The following is an 18465-nucleotide window of genomic DNA, read 5'->3' as shown; positions in this document are numbered from 1 at the left end:
GCACTTAGAAAGTAGCTTATGACCATTCATGCTTGCAGCATCCCCATGATCATGTGGTCAAAATTCAGATGCTTGCCAATTGACTCATATTTATGATGGTTGCATTGTCCCAGGATCATGTGATCACCTTTTATCAAGCAAAGTCAATGGTGAAGCCAGATTCACTTAACAATTATGGCAAGAAAGATCGTAAAATTGGGCAAAATTCACTTAACAACTGCAATAGAAATTTTGGGCTCAATTGTAGTTGTATGTTGAGGACTACCTGTATTCAAACCAGCCCATTAGTACAGCTTTTCTGATGCCAGTGGGCCCCCTTGTCCAACATTGCATCACTAGACTTTTCTTCTAGCCAAATTTCTAAGGGCAGCTCTCAAAGTCTCTTCGTCCCTCTAGTGCCAGCTAGCAACAGAAGACAGCCTTTGTCGAAGTGGAGCCTAGGCCATGCTTAATTATAGGCACACATTATAGTATTTTCTTTCTCTTTGTTATTGCCCAACTAACTGACTGATGACTACCATTGTATATGGAAACAGGCAGTGGCAACTAAAATCTCAGTCTTCTTTTTAAAGGTTATGATGAGAGCAAAATGCTTTATCAAACAGTATGTGATAGATGTAGAACATCAAACTGACTTAGCCTAGGCCCCAATCTTTTTTGCCAGTACATTGGGTATTGAGCATATTTAAGATGGGAAATCCCTATGCACAGAATGGCTTCACTCTGGCACGTTTCTTCTCAGCCATTCTTCAGAATAATTACAGGAAGATTATGTACTTTGTCCAGTACGGCAATATTCTTGTGACTTTAAACATATAGAACAAATGGAACATGTGCCTCTCCAGTGCTCCGACTATAGAGACATTTGCATTGACTTCATTCCAGCATTACTACATACATATTCAGGGTAAATGGAACAATTTTGCCCTTCTTTATTATTTTCAAATGTTAACCCTGACACAGCATATCACATTGCTAGATTCTGTGCAACAGCATTCAGAATTTGATCCAGCACTATAAATTAGACTCAGTGTACAGATTGCCATATTAGTTATAGATATACACTCTCACATTTTATATACACAATCTCCTATACCTCTCTGTATGGGTCTGAGTGCACACACATGCACGTTTTTTACTTTTCAGATAATTTCTTTTAGATTTCTATATTTACTTTTTATATCAATATGCTTTATATTTTTAGATATTTTATTGTATATAATACATTTATACTCCCCTATTATATATAATCTACTTAATGTTATTCATCAATCCTTTATGCTGCCCTCTAATCACAATAAAGATTGATTTGATATGTTTTTATTTTGATAAAATGTATTTGTGATATGTGATGAAATAAAAGTATAATTTACATTCCCCAGCACTTTTACCTAAAAACTAAATAACATGGGGAGAGAATTGTATCCTATGGAACCCTACATTGGAGCAACTGTGAGATTCATCTAAGACTTTCTGCAGCTGATGTTCCAATATTATCCCAAGGGGAAAAATCTTGGAGTCTGGGTGCAAATTGTCTAATAATAGCTGGATTGAGAGAAGGCTTCTTCAAGAAAAGATACAGTTCAAAGTGATGGCATCATCCCTTCCATCAAAGAGACACTTGAGAGAGGGGGGGCTTATGATAGCTCACCTATGTTTTGGTTTTAGAATATGGTTCCTTGGCTGCACACTGTACCTAAACTTGGTAAATATTACTGAGTTTGCAGTTCCAGCTAGTGATTGGGGGAGAGAAGCAATCTGTTTATGAAGTGGGAGTATGGGGAATATAGCTTATCATTGGTTGCATTTTGTGGATATTTTGGTATCGACAGTTTAGGGAAATCAGAGGTCTAAGATATAGGATTTTTTTCCCATGTGGGGTGGGTTTGATAGTGATAAAAAGTTGGAGATCAGAGGCTGAAGATAGGGAAAATTAGGATAGAAAGATAACTGGCTTGGAGTAATAGTTACTTGTGGTTTAAATGACAAGGGGAAACATAGTTGGGGTCTGTAAAGTTCCTGCTAGGAGACCATGAAGGTACATTGATGGAGAGAGGAAGATATGATAGGGTTAATTGGGTTGGCAGGTTCAGCCTGAATATGTGTACCTTGGGTTTGGGAGGCTGGATTCCTAGGTGCCTTGGTCTCAGGTTACTGTTGTGGGGTAGCAGTCTTTATGTAATAAAAACATTCTCATCCATGACCTTATTATCAGTGAGAAAATGGACTTGGCATGCATTACTGAAACATGGGGTAGGACAAGGCAGCAAAGTTGCTCTGTTGAAAGATTGTGGGGATGTTGGGAAACTACTGGATGGAATGCTAGATATAAGTAGTTAAAATAAGAAAGAAGTTATTCCATTACTTTACCATTACTTTAATGGTAGCTTAACCCTGGCTGAAACAAGCCTGGGGAAAAAATCAAAATGTTGAAATAAACTATCTTAATGTAGTGAATAAATGAGAGCTGGAAGAACTTTTCTGTACTTTACCCTTAATCCTCACATTCTAACACTTCATTGAAGTCTCTACTGAGGTTTGTATAATTTTTTCTTCCTTAATTGTATCTTGCTATGGGTAAGCCTATCAATTGTATCTTGATACGCTGTCTGATATTTGTACTCCAAGATTTAGATACTTCAGTTGCAACTCCTGAAGATGTTTGTGAATGTAATGATTCTGTAAGAGATTGATAGTGACTAGGGGCCTTTAATTTGGATAATTGGGTACGATTGCCTCTGAGCTGTAGAAACAGTTAGGGATTCTGTAGGTGTGCTGCCCAGCATAGTGCTTTCCTCAGTCACTCAGTAGGACTGGTGTTGAATTCTTCCTAGCATTTGATATAGGAGGACTTTGGTCTCCGTGTCTTTGGAAGAAATCTGTGAAAGAAATTTATGCCTTTCATACCAGTCATGGGGTTTTCTTAGAAAATAAAAGGCCAAATCCATTCTGGTATTTAATTTGAGCAGTTGGGTTATGATCTGAAAGTGGAAGTTACTATGATTGATCCTATATCGTGGTTAGATCATTACCTGGGTAATAAGTAGCTCATCAGCACCTGTAATCTCAAGATGGGGAGTTACTATATATTTTTTATGGATATAACTCATTTCAAATGATATTTGAAGATTTTTCCAATCTGGTATGCAGTTCTTCACCATATCTCATTAAACTATGGAATTCAGCAATACAAGAATCCTTGGGTAGAATTGCTTACCAATTTGTTTACCAGTCTCAGCTGGCTCTTCAGTGTACCGTAATGGTAAGTCTAGTAAATTACCAATATTTCTATGCTCTTAATGCCATTAATGCTATAATAACCATATGTCACCTGGTGGAACGGTTTAAAGTGGCTTCTTGTTGGCAAGAATGATTTTATAGGCTACTGTGATAAACATTTCACTGATAAAATTGCTCATGTTCTCTTATGATTGGAATCTGTGAGGGCAGATTCAGTTGAGAGGTCTAGGTTCTTTGTCAATATGTGGAGGGAAAGAAACAGTATGATATTCTGTGTCATTGACCATTGTATCCTAAACTGAATGCAATGGTGGTAGATAGGTGGTACTATTTTACAACGGCTCTGGTTTTTCCTGAATTTTGAGTAAGTAGCCTTGGGGCTTGCTTCTATCATGGTTTTAAATATCTACCGGTATATGAAACTATTGGGAGAGATTCTCCATCAATTTAGTATATTATTGTGAGGATGATACTAAATTATATATCTTTACCTTGGGCCAAGTTAGAGATTGCTAAAAGTCCTCAAGTAAATTGAATCCTATGCAAAATGAAAATACTATTCTTTCAGGGACCAAGTGGCACAAAGTCTGCTCCTTCATTAACTCAAAACAGATTACACCCCCTCCCCCCCACCCAAAGAGCAGATATGTGACTTGGGGACCCTCATGAACTTATAGTTACTGCTTGGACACTGGCCTTGGTTGGTAAACTACTTGCCATCCCTTTTTTGGATAGAATTATCTTGTGTCATTAATGTATGCTATCATCAGTTTGAAAACTGATTACTGCAATGTATTTTATTTGAGACTGTCTTTCAAGGCTCCATAAAAATAGGATGGAGATTGTGGTGGTTTGCTGGTTGACAAATAAGAGCCAATTCAACCATGTGGCATTGGTTCTATAAACTGTGCACTGACTTCCAGGAGTTTTCTGTGTACAATTCAAAATAATAATTTTGATTTATAAAACTCTGGATTATCTCTATCTTAAAGACTTAGAATGCTATTTTAAAGACTGCTTGCTTTGATCCGAATACCTGTTCTGTGTGTTTAGATGGAGGGATATTTCCTACCTGGGAAGCATATGAGGAAGAAATCCAGAAGGAGATCTTGGTGGTCCCCCTGTCCTTGTAGATTAGCCTCTCCCCATAGGCCCAGATTACCCCCACTTTACTAAGCTTTAGCAGAGTAGTTAAGACTGTTTTATTTTATTGGGGTAACAGGTAAGAGTTTGTTTTACATTATGATAGTGAACTGGATTATTTTAAAGGCAAAGGATGGAGGTAAGCCTACTAGCTTCAAGTAGTCCATTAAGAATTGTGGAAAGGAAAACAAATTATAAGAAAGTCTGGATAGTATTAGTATGTATACACACATACACACACACAAACACACACACACACACACACACACACACTGTGTGTGTGTGTGTTTATGTATATGTATATATAAAAATAAGATTTGTCCTTGAATGGCTATAGTGGGTAAAATTCTTTGGTACGGGGTCCTACTTTCTTTAATAAATCTTACCTTGGATTTCTTCTGAAGAGACTTCATTCCTACCTAGTGGTGGAGCTAGACATATGGGAGATCGCTTGGTTGTTGTATGGAGGGAAGTGGAATTTAAATTACAAGAGCTTGAATTGCTTTTTAAGTAACTTTAATTTGGTTTTAATGTGAATCTTAGCTCTGTGGATTTTATGGAATGACTTTAGGATTTCTACGTTAATTATAGATTTTATGTCACTGAATCACTTAAAGTTAATTTGAAATTGTCCATGGATAAGCATTGTAACAGGTTAATTCTTTTTGTTAAGTAAAGCTAACTGGGTAAGGAAGGAACTGAGTGAGGAACAATAAGAATATCTGGATTTTTTTTTCTGAAACAGTATGTAGTGCTAAAATAAGTCTCCGAAGAGAAATCTGATACTTAGATGGGAAATCCAGTTTAAGAATAATTATATACTACTGTTCTTTACACTCACGTGCAAATGCAGACATTTCAGGCTGGTTTACCTGAATTAATCTTTAATATAGAAAAGTGATTAAATGAGTAGAAATATACTTAGGTAAAGCAGAGATACTAACAAGAAGCAAGGATCTAAAATTCTTAATCAGTTCCCCACTTCTTGTGGAAAGAGAAATACGTAGTAACAATTATTTATAGGTTGTAACTAGTGTATATTCCTGAGGAGGACCTTTTTGTTTTCATGTGTGGAATGTGAAAAATGTAAATGTCCTCATGTCCTCATTATAAGTTGTTGATCCAATAACACTGGAAAATTCTGAGGAATTGGTTTAGGCAACATTTTGTTTTTCAAAGTGAGGATTATGTGCAACACTTAAGGGGTTTCAAGACAATGGATGGTTCCTTGCAAGCAGCCTTATCAGATTGATGCAAATACAGAATGCTGAATATAAAACAGTATCACAGTCCTGAATGATACCTGACTATTGCCCCCCAACTGTCTTAGGAATTTTTTATACAATGTATTTGCCTTTTAAAGAATGAGTAATTCTGTCTTCAGGGGACATGGTTTTTTTTTTTTATTGAAAATTCACTCTACAGAAGATATTTGGAAGGAGGAACAAAGAGGAGTGGGGGTGAAGGTTGTTGTTATTATCTGAGAGCAGCTGTATTGAGAGAGAGACACCAAAACAACAGTGATTTTTAAGGCAGCTGATTTAAGGCAAGAACATCTTGTTTGTTTCCTCCCCTCCCCCCCCCCCGATTTTGGTGAATGAAAGTAACTATCTACAAAATGACAACCAGATACGGATTGTGCAAAAAAAAAAAAAAAGGTGAGAAGTTTATCCTTACTGTTAGACTCATTGGATGGGTGACTATATAAATAGTTCATATATATATGTATGTATGTATGTATGTATGTATGTATGTATGTATGTATGTATATGTTCCCCTTGCACATGTGTGCTAGTCATTCCCGACTCCAGGGGGCGGTGCTCATCTTCATTTCAACGCCAAAGAGCCAGCGCTGTCCTAAGACGTCTGCGTGGTCATGTGGCTGGCATGACTAAACGCCAAAGGCGCACGGAACACTGGTACCTTCCCACCAAAGGTGGTCCCTATTTTTCTACTTGCATTTTTTATGTGCTTTTGAACTGCTAGGTTGGCAGAAGAAATATATATATTTCTAGATCTTCTGTAGAAATCACCCCACAGAGAGAGCATTGTAATAAATTATAGGAATAGGTTTCTCTCATCATGACATGAATCTAGTTTACCATGATAAATGTGATAAATGTTCCCTTCATTTTTGCTACCATTGTAATATAATTAAAACTCGATACTTAGTTCACAGCAAATCGTATTTTTTTCAAAATTCAATTTATTATGCAGCTTTGCCTCTAACTATAAGTTTAGGATTGGAGGCTTTGACTTCAATTAAATTAAGCCCTTCCATTTCTTGTGTGAACAGCTGAAGTATAATTATTTCAAAATAATATGGGCAAGCCAGATATGGCTATTTCCATTATAAGTGTTTTACTGTAAAAGGTCATTTTTAAAGCTCTGGAAAATTATGAAATATTTGACTTGCATGATCTCATAAATTTAAATGGCACTAGACAGTCTGATGAAGTAATACTTAAGAAAGCTCATGCCACAATAAATTATTAGATAGCACAATTCATATAAATTACTATATGAACATATAACATATTTTATAAAGAGGAAAAAAGTGTAACATCTTTATTACATCTGCAGCAGCAACGCCAGGCAGGTCCAACACCAGTACCAGGCAGGTCCAGCAGCAGCAAGCAGCCGCAACATTCTTCAGTGAGTTAAATAAAATCAGAAGTAGTTTATTCCTCTTATTCTAATTACATAATCTATTGCATTTATCCTCTCATATGCTTTATGAAGAGGACTATTATTTGTATTTTAAAAATGAATAACTAAAGCTAATAAGATCTTCCATAGTAAGTTGTTTCAGCATTGGGATTTCAGACTAGATGTCTCAAATTCCAGAATACTTCATTAGAATATTAGCACAACATTTTAGGTGTATAGAACAAATGAATAACAATAAATATTATTAAAATAATATTACTATTTCTCATATGAAATTAGATGTGTATACAAATGAACTAATAGTTATAAGCAAGCACTTACCCTATGCTAAGTATCAAGAGAGTTTCATAATGTTTTCATCATTTTTAAAAAAACATATTTGCTCATGCAAAAAGAAAATATAGCCTAACCTACCAAAAACAAAACTGTAAAGGAAAAGCTAGGAATATAAATTAAAATAAGCAAGAAAATGGTAAGAGAACACCTGTCCCCTCTAGACTAGTTCAAATTGCCAGGACCTGACAGGTTATATCCCAGAGTTCTGAAGGAGCTGGCGGACGTGGTCTTGGAACTATTAAGCCATATATTTCAAAGATCCTGGCGGACCTGGGGAACTGGCAGTGGACTGGAAAAAAATTGATGTGGTTCCCATCTTCAAAAAAGGAAAACAACAACAGAACCAGGAAACTACAAACCAATTAACCTGATTTTAATACCTGGCAAGATCCTGGAAAAGATAAGCACAGATCTGAGAACACCTAAAAACAAGCAAAGCTATAACCAGAAGCCAACATTGGTTTGTCAAAAACAGATCATGCTGAACAACTCTTGTTTCATTCTTTGACAAAGTGACTAAACTAATGGACCAGCAAAATGCTGTGGACATACTTGTACTTGGACTTCAAAAAGACATTTTTACAAAGTAAACCACAACCACTTTCTTAGTTAACTAGAAAAATGTGGGATAGACAGCACCACCACCTGATGGATTTATAACTGGCCGACAAACAGCATTCAACGTGTAGTCCTTAATGAAACTACATCTACATAGAGGGAAATAAATAGTGGGTTACCCTAAGGTTCCATTTTAGGCACACTATTCAATATCTTCATGAATGATCTAAACGAGGAACTAGAAGGAGAACTTAGCAAATCTGCAGATGATATTAAGCTGGCAAGAATAGCCAATATCCTACAAGATAGGCTTAAAATCAAGATGGATCTCCACAGAAGCGAATATTGGGCCCTATCTAACAAACTGAAACTCAATGGAGAGAAAAGTAAGGTTCTACTCTTAGGCAAAAAAAAAAAAACACAAATGTACAGGTACAGATTAAGAGAACCCTGGCTCAATAGCAGTAATTGAGATGTATCTTGGAATTCTAGTGGACAATCACTTAAATATGAGCCAACAGTGTGTGGCAGCAACCAAAAAAAAATCAATGCAATCCTAGACTGCATTAACAATGATAGAATCAAGATCACATGCAGCATTAGTACAGCTGTATAAAGCCTTAGTAAGACCACACTTGGAACACTGCATCCAGTTTTGGTCACCACAATATAAAAAATATGTTGAGACTTTGGAAGACGTACAGAGAGAAACAACAAAGAAGATTAGGGGCCTGGAGACTAAAACATTAAGAATGGTTGCAGTAATTGGGTATGTCTAGTCTAGTGAAAAGAAGAACTAGGGGCAACATGCTAGCAGTGGTCCAATATTTGAAGGGCTGTCACAAAGAAGAGGGGGTCAACCTATTTTCCAAAGTACCAGAAGACAAGCCAAGAAACATTGGATGGAAACTAATCAAGAAGAGAAGCAACCTAGAATTAAGGAGAAAATTCCTAACAGTGAGAACAACCAGTGGAACGGCTTGCGTTCAGAAGTTGGGGGGGAGAGACTGGACAGCCATTTGTCTGAAATGGTATAGGGTCTCCTGCTTGAGCAGGGGGTTGGACTAGAAGATCTCCAATGTCTCTTCCAATTCTATTATTCATATTCAATTAAATATTTTACCTATAACACAGATGCAAATATATTGGCTCCCTCTACCCTCCATTCATCAATCAGTAATTGTTCATTTTTGCTAATCATAGCATGCATTGATCGACTTTTTTAGAAGAAGCATAGCTAGCCTAATCAATTATTAGAGCAGCTGTCTTGCCAGAAATAGCATGAAATAAATTAAAAAGTTGATATTTGAAAGTTGCAAGTTACAGGTACTTCTCAATTACCAATGGTAATTGGGACTAGGAATTCCTTCATTAAGCAACATGGTTGTAAGGCATGACATCATGCAACTGTGCTGTCTTACAATGGCCATTGTCAGACTCAGTTGTCATTGTTAAGCAAATCCTGTTCAACCAGAATCTCCCACATGATCATTTGCTTCCTCATTGACTTGCTTGTCAAAAGCCTGTAGTGAAGGTTTGAAATGGTGATCATATGATCGTAGCATGCTGTGACATAATTGCAAGCCAGGCACCGAAATCATGATCATGTGACAATGAAGATGCTGCAATGGCTGCAAGTAGAGGAACGTATAAGTATCCCTTATTCAGCACCATCATAGCTTTGGTTACTGTATGAGTGGATGCTAAGTGAGGACTTCCTCTATCTTTTGCCACCTGAGTGTATGGATGTGATTAATCACTTGGATTAATGTAAAAGTTACCCAATTGGAGTGTTTGAAGCTTATTATTTGGGAAGAACACTTCCCAATAAAATTACTTTATGTAAATATTCAGCGGTCTATAATTTCATATTGGTCAAACCAAGCAGAATATAAGACTATCATTTGATAAATTTGAGTTGCCTTTATAGTAGATTGGAATCAAGTGATAGTCTCCATAACACCTTTCTGTTATTGGGAAGCTTTGTATCTATTAGAAATGCTTAACTAGGCAAATGAAAGTGGTGATTGTAGCCATTTCCATTCTCCCTTGGCAGAATATGCCTTTTAAACTCCTGAACATCTATTCTGGATATTTAGGAGACAGTAGGAAAGTTGATTCTGAGGATTGTAGAAGTAGGGAAATTGCTGAAGGCGGGATCATATCCTCCTCCTCTCCTCTCCCCCCACCTCTATCTCTAATATGGTAGAAATGTTCTGGTTAGAATTTATATGGAGATTTATTCAATTTATATTGAATAAAGACCTGGACATAGGGCAGAATTAATCCATTTATGTGATGGTTTACAGAATAACAAAAATAAAAAGGAGGTCCCTGTTCTGAATATTTCACAGTGCCTCCTTTTGAACAGCGAGATAACATGAGAAAATATATTCAAGTGATTTATTTTTTCTTCCTAACTGCCTGCCAAACCTCCTTGTAGTAATGACTGTTTGGACAATGTTTGCAAACTTACTGATTGTAGTAAAGTTAGTACAAAATGGTCCACAGTATTGAATATGTATGATACAGATATACCTATGATTTATTTGATATTTACAAATAATTTATATGCATCGTGTAGAATAAGAATAAGGGACTTTTGAAACATAACTGCCAGTAAAGAGCAAATTCCCAAGTCATTACAAAATGCTTACTATGAATGTCAGTAAGAAACATTAAAAAAAAATTCAAATTCTGTTATACTTGACAATGCCAGTTACATTATATTTATAAATATGTAATCTATATATAGTATGTCTTTTCTGAAATATAGTATGTTTTATTATAACTGCAGTGCAGCAGTGCTTAAATATTGTTAATAGCTGTAAATTGACCTGATGAGTCTGTAATCCTAAATCTTGAAATCTCCTTTGCCTTGATTTATTATCTCTTTAATTAATTAATTTATTTTATTTATTTTTATTTGATTTATATGCCGCCCTTCTCCAGATACTCAGGGCGGCTTACAATGCGTTAAGCAATAGCCTTCATACTTTTGTATATTTATACAAAGTCAGCTTATTGCCCCCACAATCCGGGTCCTCGTTTTACCTACCTTAGAAAGGATGGAAGGCTGAGTCAACCTTGAGCCTGGTGAGATTTGAACTTGCAGTAATTGCAGGCAGCTGACGTTAATAACAGTGCTTTAGTCTGCTGCGCCACCAGGGCTCTCTGTACATCTCTGATGTACACTTTTATAAACACGCCATCCAAGAGGTATTAATCTTCATTTAAATTTCTTATATTGAATATCACTTATTAGACTATATTGATGGAAATAATAATGAGTTATTGAAGGACAAACATTTTATTAGAATATAGCAGTGTCCACTTGTATCGATAACCTTCTTTTGCATGAAAATAGAGATTTCTAAGGTTTTGCATTAATGTAATTGAATAATAATTGCCAAGGATATCAAGGAAAATGATAAAAAAATGATAATTCCTGTGTAATAAGGGAAATAGTGGGAGATATATCATCTTCATAAAGTTTAAATAACCTAAAAAATGGAAGTCAAGATTTTTGACTTGAGTGAGTAGATCTCTGCAGAAGAGCATTTATGAATGGTGATTATAGTATGCATCTAATGTACCTGGCTTTAACATGCTGGAGCCTTGCACATTTGTAGGTTGGTGTTTTTCAGAATAGGGAAAGTAGTACCCTGCCAGTTAGGATAATCTTGCTCCCATAACTATTCCACATTTGCTATCCCATTCATAACGTTAATAATTGATTGCTTTGGTTTCAGAAGTTTGTTCTGGCTACTGAATGAGATTACTGTATAGTTTAAAGGCATTCCTATAGCTCTTCTCCTATGCTAATCAACACAAATACTGTAAAGTGTATGGGGAGAACTTTTATTGTGATGGCCATATTCTGAATGTATTGCATATATACATAGTCAATTAGTCAACCCTTACCCTCTATGAAACTGTAAAGGGGAAAGAAGGCATTGAATACTTCTTACATAGAAATTCATATTTATAGGATAGAGATGAGGAATAGAAACTGAAACAAAAATAAACAGAACATCCAGTACTAAAGCAGTATTATGCCTTTCATTTATTTTATTAATTCTATTTCTCATGGCAGGGGATTATAAAAGGAGCTTCAGTAAAGAAGTATTCTTTGTGTGGAGGTCCAATCACTTGATTTTAGAGAATTCTGAAGTGTTATGCTGGATTCTAACAGTAGTAGGCTTTTCTGAATATCCAGATATGTTTTTTTAACTTAGACTTAATTGATTGTAAACTGAAAAATATTTTTTATCCAATAATAGGACACTAGTATTTTTTCAAAATGCTATACTGTATGACAAAAACGAAGAAAGGTTATAATAAGTCTACCAGCAGCACAAGTTTTAAAATTTGAAATTTGAAGTTGGGTAATACCTTTATTAGGACAAGAAAATTGGAAAAAGAATATGCAAGTTTTTAAATTTTTCATTGAACAAAAGGTTAAAAAGTGGGGAAGGATGAAAAAGCTTTGAAGAAGTTGCTTTTATGTTTAAAAGTTAAGAAATGCATCTGTTTTTGATGGTAGTATAAAAGCTTAGTAATGGTGCTGGGTTCTCTAAGGAGGAAAATGTTTTCCAAACATCCCATGGTTAAGATTGGACCAATTCCATAAACTGGAATTGGTTTTGATCCTGATGATTTCACATTACATGTTTTGATATTAAATAAAATTACAAAAACATCCAATTTTCAAATGAAAATTAATCTGAAAAACATCAAGAAAAATACTTGCTTATTAAACAACAAAAATGTATCTTTCAGTTAAAAAGGTTGATTCGATAGAATCTTTCTGATGGTTTCTGAAATCATTAAGCCTCAATCTCTGTCAGGGTTCCAAGGAACACCCCCCATCTCCCTTTGGAGGGATTTAAATCAATTCAATTTTAATCAGACCTGCCTTGAGGACAAATAATCCATTTATTTGAGAAATGATTCTAAAATTATGACCAATGGTAGCTACAATCTCTTTTATACTGTTTGTTCCAGTAGCTGCTAATCATAATTAATAAGCAGAATTTACTACCCTGTTTCCCTGAAAATAAGCCCTTCCGGAAAATATTTAAATGCAGAGCTGGAAATCAGGTAAGACAGCAAGAGGAGCCCCATCTTGCTCCACACGCCCCAAAATAATAAGAGCTCCCCAAAAATAAGGCCAAGTACTTATTTTGGGGTTCAAAAAAATATAAGACAGGGTCTTATTTTCGGGGAAACATGGTATAAGTAGCAAAGGAATTTGTAGTTTCCACAGATTTATTTTCTGTATTTTAATTGAGGTCTTACTGTACTTTTGATAGTCAACATGAAACATATCCAGTATGAAAAAAAGAAAATTAATTTCAATTATACTTGATATTATAAGAATATTTACAAACTTATGTCTAGCATCTTTTTGTTATTACCTTTTAGGTACTTTTATCTCTTCATTTTCTCACTGCAAGTTAATGATTCCACATTTCTGAGAAAAGTTTCAAATTTTTTATTATTAAATTTTTATTTATCTATTTATATCCCAACTTTATTACTTTTACAAATAAGGCAGTGAACATATCTAACACATCTTCCTAATTTCCCCACAACAAATTAAAATCATGTATACTTCACACAGTTTTAGATTAAATAATTATTTCCATGCTTCCTCAAAGCATGTTTTTTTTTATATATTTAAATTACTGTTTCCTTGAGGCTGTTAACTTTGCTGTTGCTTTTGACATTGGAAATTTGAGTTGTGTGCCAGTTGTGCTCTTTCCTGGATAGGGAGGTCCTGCTTGCTGTCACTCATGCTCTTCTGACTACTAAATGCGCTCTATATGGGGCTGCATTTGGAAGCTTTAACTGGTACAGAAAACCTGCATGGGTAGTTAATCCACACATGTAACACTCTGTGAGCTGCATTAGTTGCCAGTGTGCTTCTGAGTGCACTGCTTGTCACTTTTAAAGCCATTCATCGTGTTGAGATTGGGTTTACCTGAGGAACCCCAAATACATACTTTTTTTTAGCTGAAAGGATGCAGCTCCATACGGAATGCTGCCTCACTCCACAACAGTGCCCCATTCTGGTTTAGCAATATTTTTCAACCCTGCAATATGCTTGGATAGAGCTAGAAATCTTTCTAACTATGTACCTTTGTATCAGTAAAAAGTAATTTAATTTAATTTAACTTTGTTCATCTATTTCAGGCTGCGCTTTGTTGGGCAAAATGATCTTTTTAATGGAATTTGTCACCTAGCCTTAATTTCTCTTTTTCACAATAGACAATGGACTTTTCATTATTTTCAAACTGTTAAGATGTTTACCCATTTGTTTGAGCTCATATTTGTGAAGTAGTTCTTAGCATACATTATTTGAGAAGTTTCGGCCTCAATTCTTAAATGAAGCAAGTAATTGTTTAATTTGGGGTGAAAGTAATGCATTAAACTGTTAATTGTGACATTTGTCTTTAAAATGTATCAGTAGTTTAAATTCTGTTTTTTTCTGTTTCTTCAGTCTGCTTCTAGGTTAGATCTGTACTTTATAGCCAAGACTTAAGTTGATTCCTGTATGTGACTATAAATAGTTAATGAGTCATAGACAGCTGCTTCACAGGTTAAGTAACTGTCAGCTGAAGACCTTCTTTCTGTCATCTGCTTTCAGTTACCTTAATAACTTTTCAATATCAGATTAGGGAAAATTTCACTGCAGAAGAACATTTTCTTGTTAATGTTTCTTCAAAAAATCATAATTAGGGTCTTCTGACATAAAAATAATATTTTGTTCACAGATTAATCTGGATTTGATTTACATTGATACAGACATATTTGTTTGTTGATTACATTTATTTGCCTCCTGTCTTTCTGGGGCTACTTTAGGTGGCTTACAACAATAAAAAGGAAGAAATGAAAAGAGTGTGAATATCACTCCTGTTTGTGGTGTAAGCCTTTTTTATAACTGAAATGTATAGGTAGTCCTTTGCTTACAACAGTTTGCTTAGTGACCATTCAAAGTTACAACATCACTGAAAATGACTTATGATCATTTTTCAGACTTATGACCATTGCAGCATCCCCATGGTCATGTGATTTATATTTGTATGCTTGATAACTGCTTCATATTTATGACTGTTGCAGTGTCCCAGGGTCCAGTGATCCCCTTTTGCGACCTTCTGACAAGCAAAGTCAATGGGGAAGCCAGATTTACTTAACAGCCATGTTATTAATTTAATAATTTCAGTGATTCACTTAACAAATGTTTCAAGGAAAGTTATAAAATGGGACAGAACTCCCTTAACAAATTTCTCACTTAACAACATAAATTTTGGGCTCAATTGTGGTTGTAAGTTGAGGAATACCTATACTGTGACAAGAAAGAAAAGAAAAAAATGTAAAACACAGTTTTATTATTATTCAGATATGGTAATATATAGTGCAAAGAATTTATCCACTGTCATATTTATGTCTATGTCTCACTTGCTGATACAGATGTGGGGTTTTTTTCAGCATAGATTCAAGAATATATTTTGTACTATACCAAATGAGCACAGGTAATCCTTTCTTATGACTTCGTTTAATGACATTTCAAAGTTCGGAAAAATAACCTGTGACCTGTACTTGCACTTACAACTGTTGCATCATCCCCACAATCACACCATTGCAATTTGGGCACTTGGCAACCAAGTCACATTTAGGATTGGTTGCAGCATCTTGCACTGAATTGATCACAATTTGTGATCTTTTTTGCCAATTTCTGCCAAAAAATTATCACTGGGGGAATTGGATTTGCTCAACAACCATCTGATTCACTTAACAACCAAAGTGATTTGTCTAACGGCCTCTGGAAAAATTGTAAAAATCAGGCAAACTCAATTTACGACTGCAATGGCTTGCAAGAGAAATACCAATCTAAATTTATTTATTTATTTATTTATTTATTTATTTATTTATTTATTTATTTATTTATTATATTTCTATACTGCCTTTCTCCCGTAGGACTCAAGGCGGTGTACAGTCAAGAAAAATATAGATAAACAAACATCATAAAATTGCTAATTAAAATTATTACTTAGTTTGGTCAATTAAATAAAACCCAGAATTAGATAACATTTTAAAAAATCATTCACATGTTCATATGTTTAGCCCCGCCTGTTGGAACATCAGGGTCTTGAAGGCACAGCGGAAAGCACGGAGATCAGGGATATTTCGTATCTCAGGGGGCAGTTCATTCCAAAGAGTTGGAGCCCTCACAGAGAAGGCCCTCCCCCTGGGAGTCGCCAGTCAGCATAATTTGACTGACGGTACCCTGAGTAGTCCCTCCCTGTGAGAACGAACTGGTCGGTGGGAGGCTATTGGTGGCAAAAGACGGGTCTCGTAGGTACTCAGGTCCTAAGCCATGGAGCGCTTTAAAGGTGATAACTAACACCTTGAATCGCACCCAGAAGACCACCGGGAGCCAGTGCAGCTCGCGTAGGAGAGGTTTTACATGGGCGTAACGAGCTGCGCCCATAATCACCCGCGTTGCTACATTCTGGACCATTTGGAGCCTCCAGATGCTTTTCAAGGGGAGCCCCATGTAGAGAGCATTACAGTAGTCCATACGGGAGGTAACTAGGGCATGAATGACCGTGCGCAAGGCGTCCCGATTCAGAAAGGGACGCAACTGGCGGATCAGGCGAACTTGATAAAAGGCACCCCTGGCCACGGCCATCAAATGATCTTCTAAAGATAGCCGTGAATCCAGGAGGACACCCAAGTTGCGGGCCCTCTCTAAATTGTGGTCATACCTCGAGGATTACCTATAGAAGAACTCTCTTAAAGTTGCAGTTGATGTCCATGAGATAATATATACTAGAGAGTAAATAAGATACAGATATCTTTCTTATTTTATATCAAGGCAGGTATTACAGCCTTTCTTGTATTGCAAATACTATCTTTCTTTGGAATTGGAAAAAGAAAATTTAAATATAAATGCAAGGAAACGGAGGTGTATTGTGGTAAAGATAAGCTACAATTAATGGTTTACTTTGTTTAGAAAGAGGGAGCATGAGCCAGTATACAGATGGGTGGAGAAAAGGAGGTAACATGAACTTAGATAAAAACTAGATAAAAACTGGAAGAATTAAATGGCTCCATAATTCAAAAAAGGTTTGAATTAATATTTATAATGATTGGAAAAAGGCAGATCCTATTTCCAAAAGGTAAGAATTGTAGTTGATAGTTTTATTTCTAAAGAAGAATCAAAGTAACTTGTCAGTTTAGTCCTGTTAATGCTAAATCTCTTCTGTAAGTTCTTGAGTTAACACTCAAGAAGCATGGTTAGTTTTGGAAAGACATGCGTGCTCAAAATGTATCTAGTAGTTGACTTAAATGTTTCCAAAAATTATTTTACCATACTATGCGGGTTTGTCTATTCATTCTTAAGAACATAAGTGCTGCACTGCTGGATTGGACCTCTGCCCATGTAATCCAGTAGTATTTCTCACAGTAGCCAACTATTTGCATAAGGAGGCTCACTGATTTCCAAGCAGATGACCTTCAGAGGCAGTCCCACTGTCAAGGCTGCTGCTAACCATTGATTCCCATTACCCCCATGAATTGGTTCTATCCTTTTTTGAATCAGACAAGCTGTAGCCTGCACATCTCACAGTAGTGAATTTCAAGGATTAATTATACGTTGTGTAAAAAAATCCTTTTCTCTATCTTATTTTTTTCCAGGATTCAATTACATTTTATCGTTAATAGTTTCTACTACCTCCCAATATTTAAGAACCCTACGCACTATTTTTTAATTTTGTTGCTAACAGGCATTACATGCTGAAATAAATTGGAGCAGAATATATTTAGCATTTATATATTTTGTTCAGTAATCCATATAGAATTTTGTATGTATTGAAGGTGTCATTTTGATCCATGTTGTGTATAATTTAACTTAATAAATCGCAAATTTTCATTGCTGATACTGGAAATATAATCAGTGTTCCAATAATGCGTACGTATTAATTTAGTGATAATTGTAACAATGTTTAAAAGTAGAACAACATAATTTCAGGAAAATATTTGGTGTATTCCATTGGCTCCTTTATGCTAAAATGCCTTTTTAAACAACACTTTTTTTTTTTCTCATTTCAGGGAAATGAAGCAAGCTACCCACTGGAAATGTGTTCACACTGTAAGTTCAACTTTACCTAGATTGTTTGTAACAAAAGTGCAGCTGTTGTTCTGAGAATACTCTTCTAAGTATGGAAGAGAAAATAGATAATTCAAGTTTATAATAAAAAGGCAAAAATAGTTCTTTGCTGTTTTTTTTCTCACTATAGGACGGGTAAATTGCTTCTGCTAATTGAAAATGAGCTGCCATTGAATAGTATCTGGTTTTTAGGATAACTGGTCAATATATTAGTAGTATTTGATTTGTACCTTCAAAGGATAAAAATCAGTGGATTAGAAGTTCTTTATGCCCCCATATTTTTGTTGGGCATGTAAATAATGTATTTTTTAAAACTTGCATCTTTAAACTTAAATTTTGTT

The 18465-nt window shown here is 35.5% G+C and overlaps 1 protein-coding gene across 2 annotated transcripts in view; it reads left to right on the top strand.

Annotated features, from left to right (window-relative positions):
* The window catches only part of PPP3R1 (protein phosphatase 3 regulatory subunit B, alpha), a 38585-nt gene that overhangs the window by 9324 nt on the left and 10796 nt on the right, over positions 1 to 18465 (top strand). Inside the window, exons 1-2 of one of the 2 annotated variants that reach the window (XM_060689348.2) lie at positions 6880 to 7038; positions 18067 to 18106. In XM_060689348.2, coding sequence (XP_060545331.2) covers positions 18094 to 18106 — 13 coding nt within the window. In that variant the 5' untranslated portion in view covers positions 6880 to 7038; positions 18067 to 18093. Of the gene's footprint in view, positions 1 to 6879; positions 7039 to 18066; positions 18107 to 18465 lie in introns of those variants that run through there. The other variant, XM_034432433.3, reaches the window with a different exon arrangement.

This window comes from Pantherophis guttatus, chromosome 1 (genome assembly GCF_059756535.1).
Source record: "Pantherophis guttatus breed Tessera chromosome 1, ASM5975653v1, whole genome shotgun sequence".
Taxonomy (NCBI): domain Eukaryota; kingdom Metazoa; phylum Chordata; class Lepidosauria; order Squamata; family Colubridae; genus Pantherophis; species Pantherophis guttatus.
This window is presented reverse-complemented; position numbering and strand designations above follow the sequence as displayed.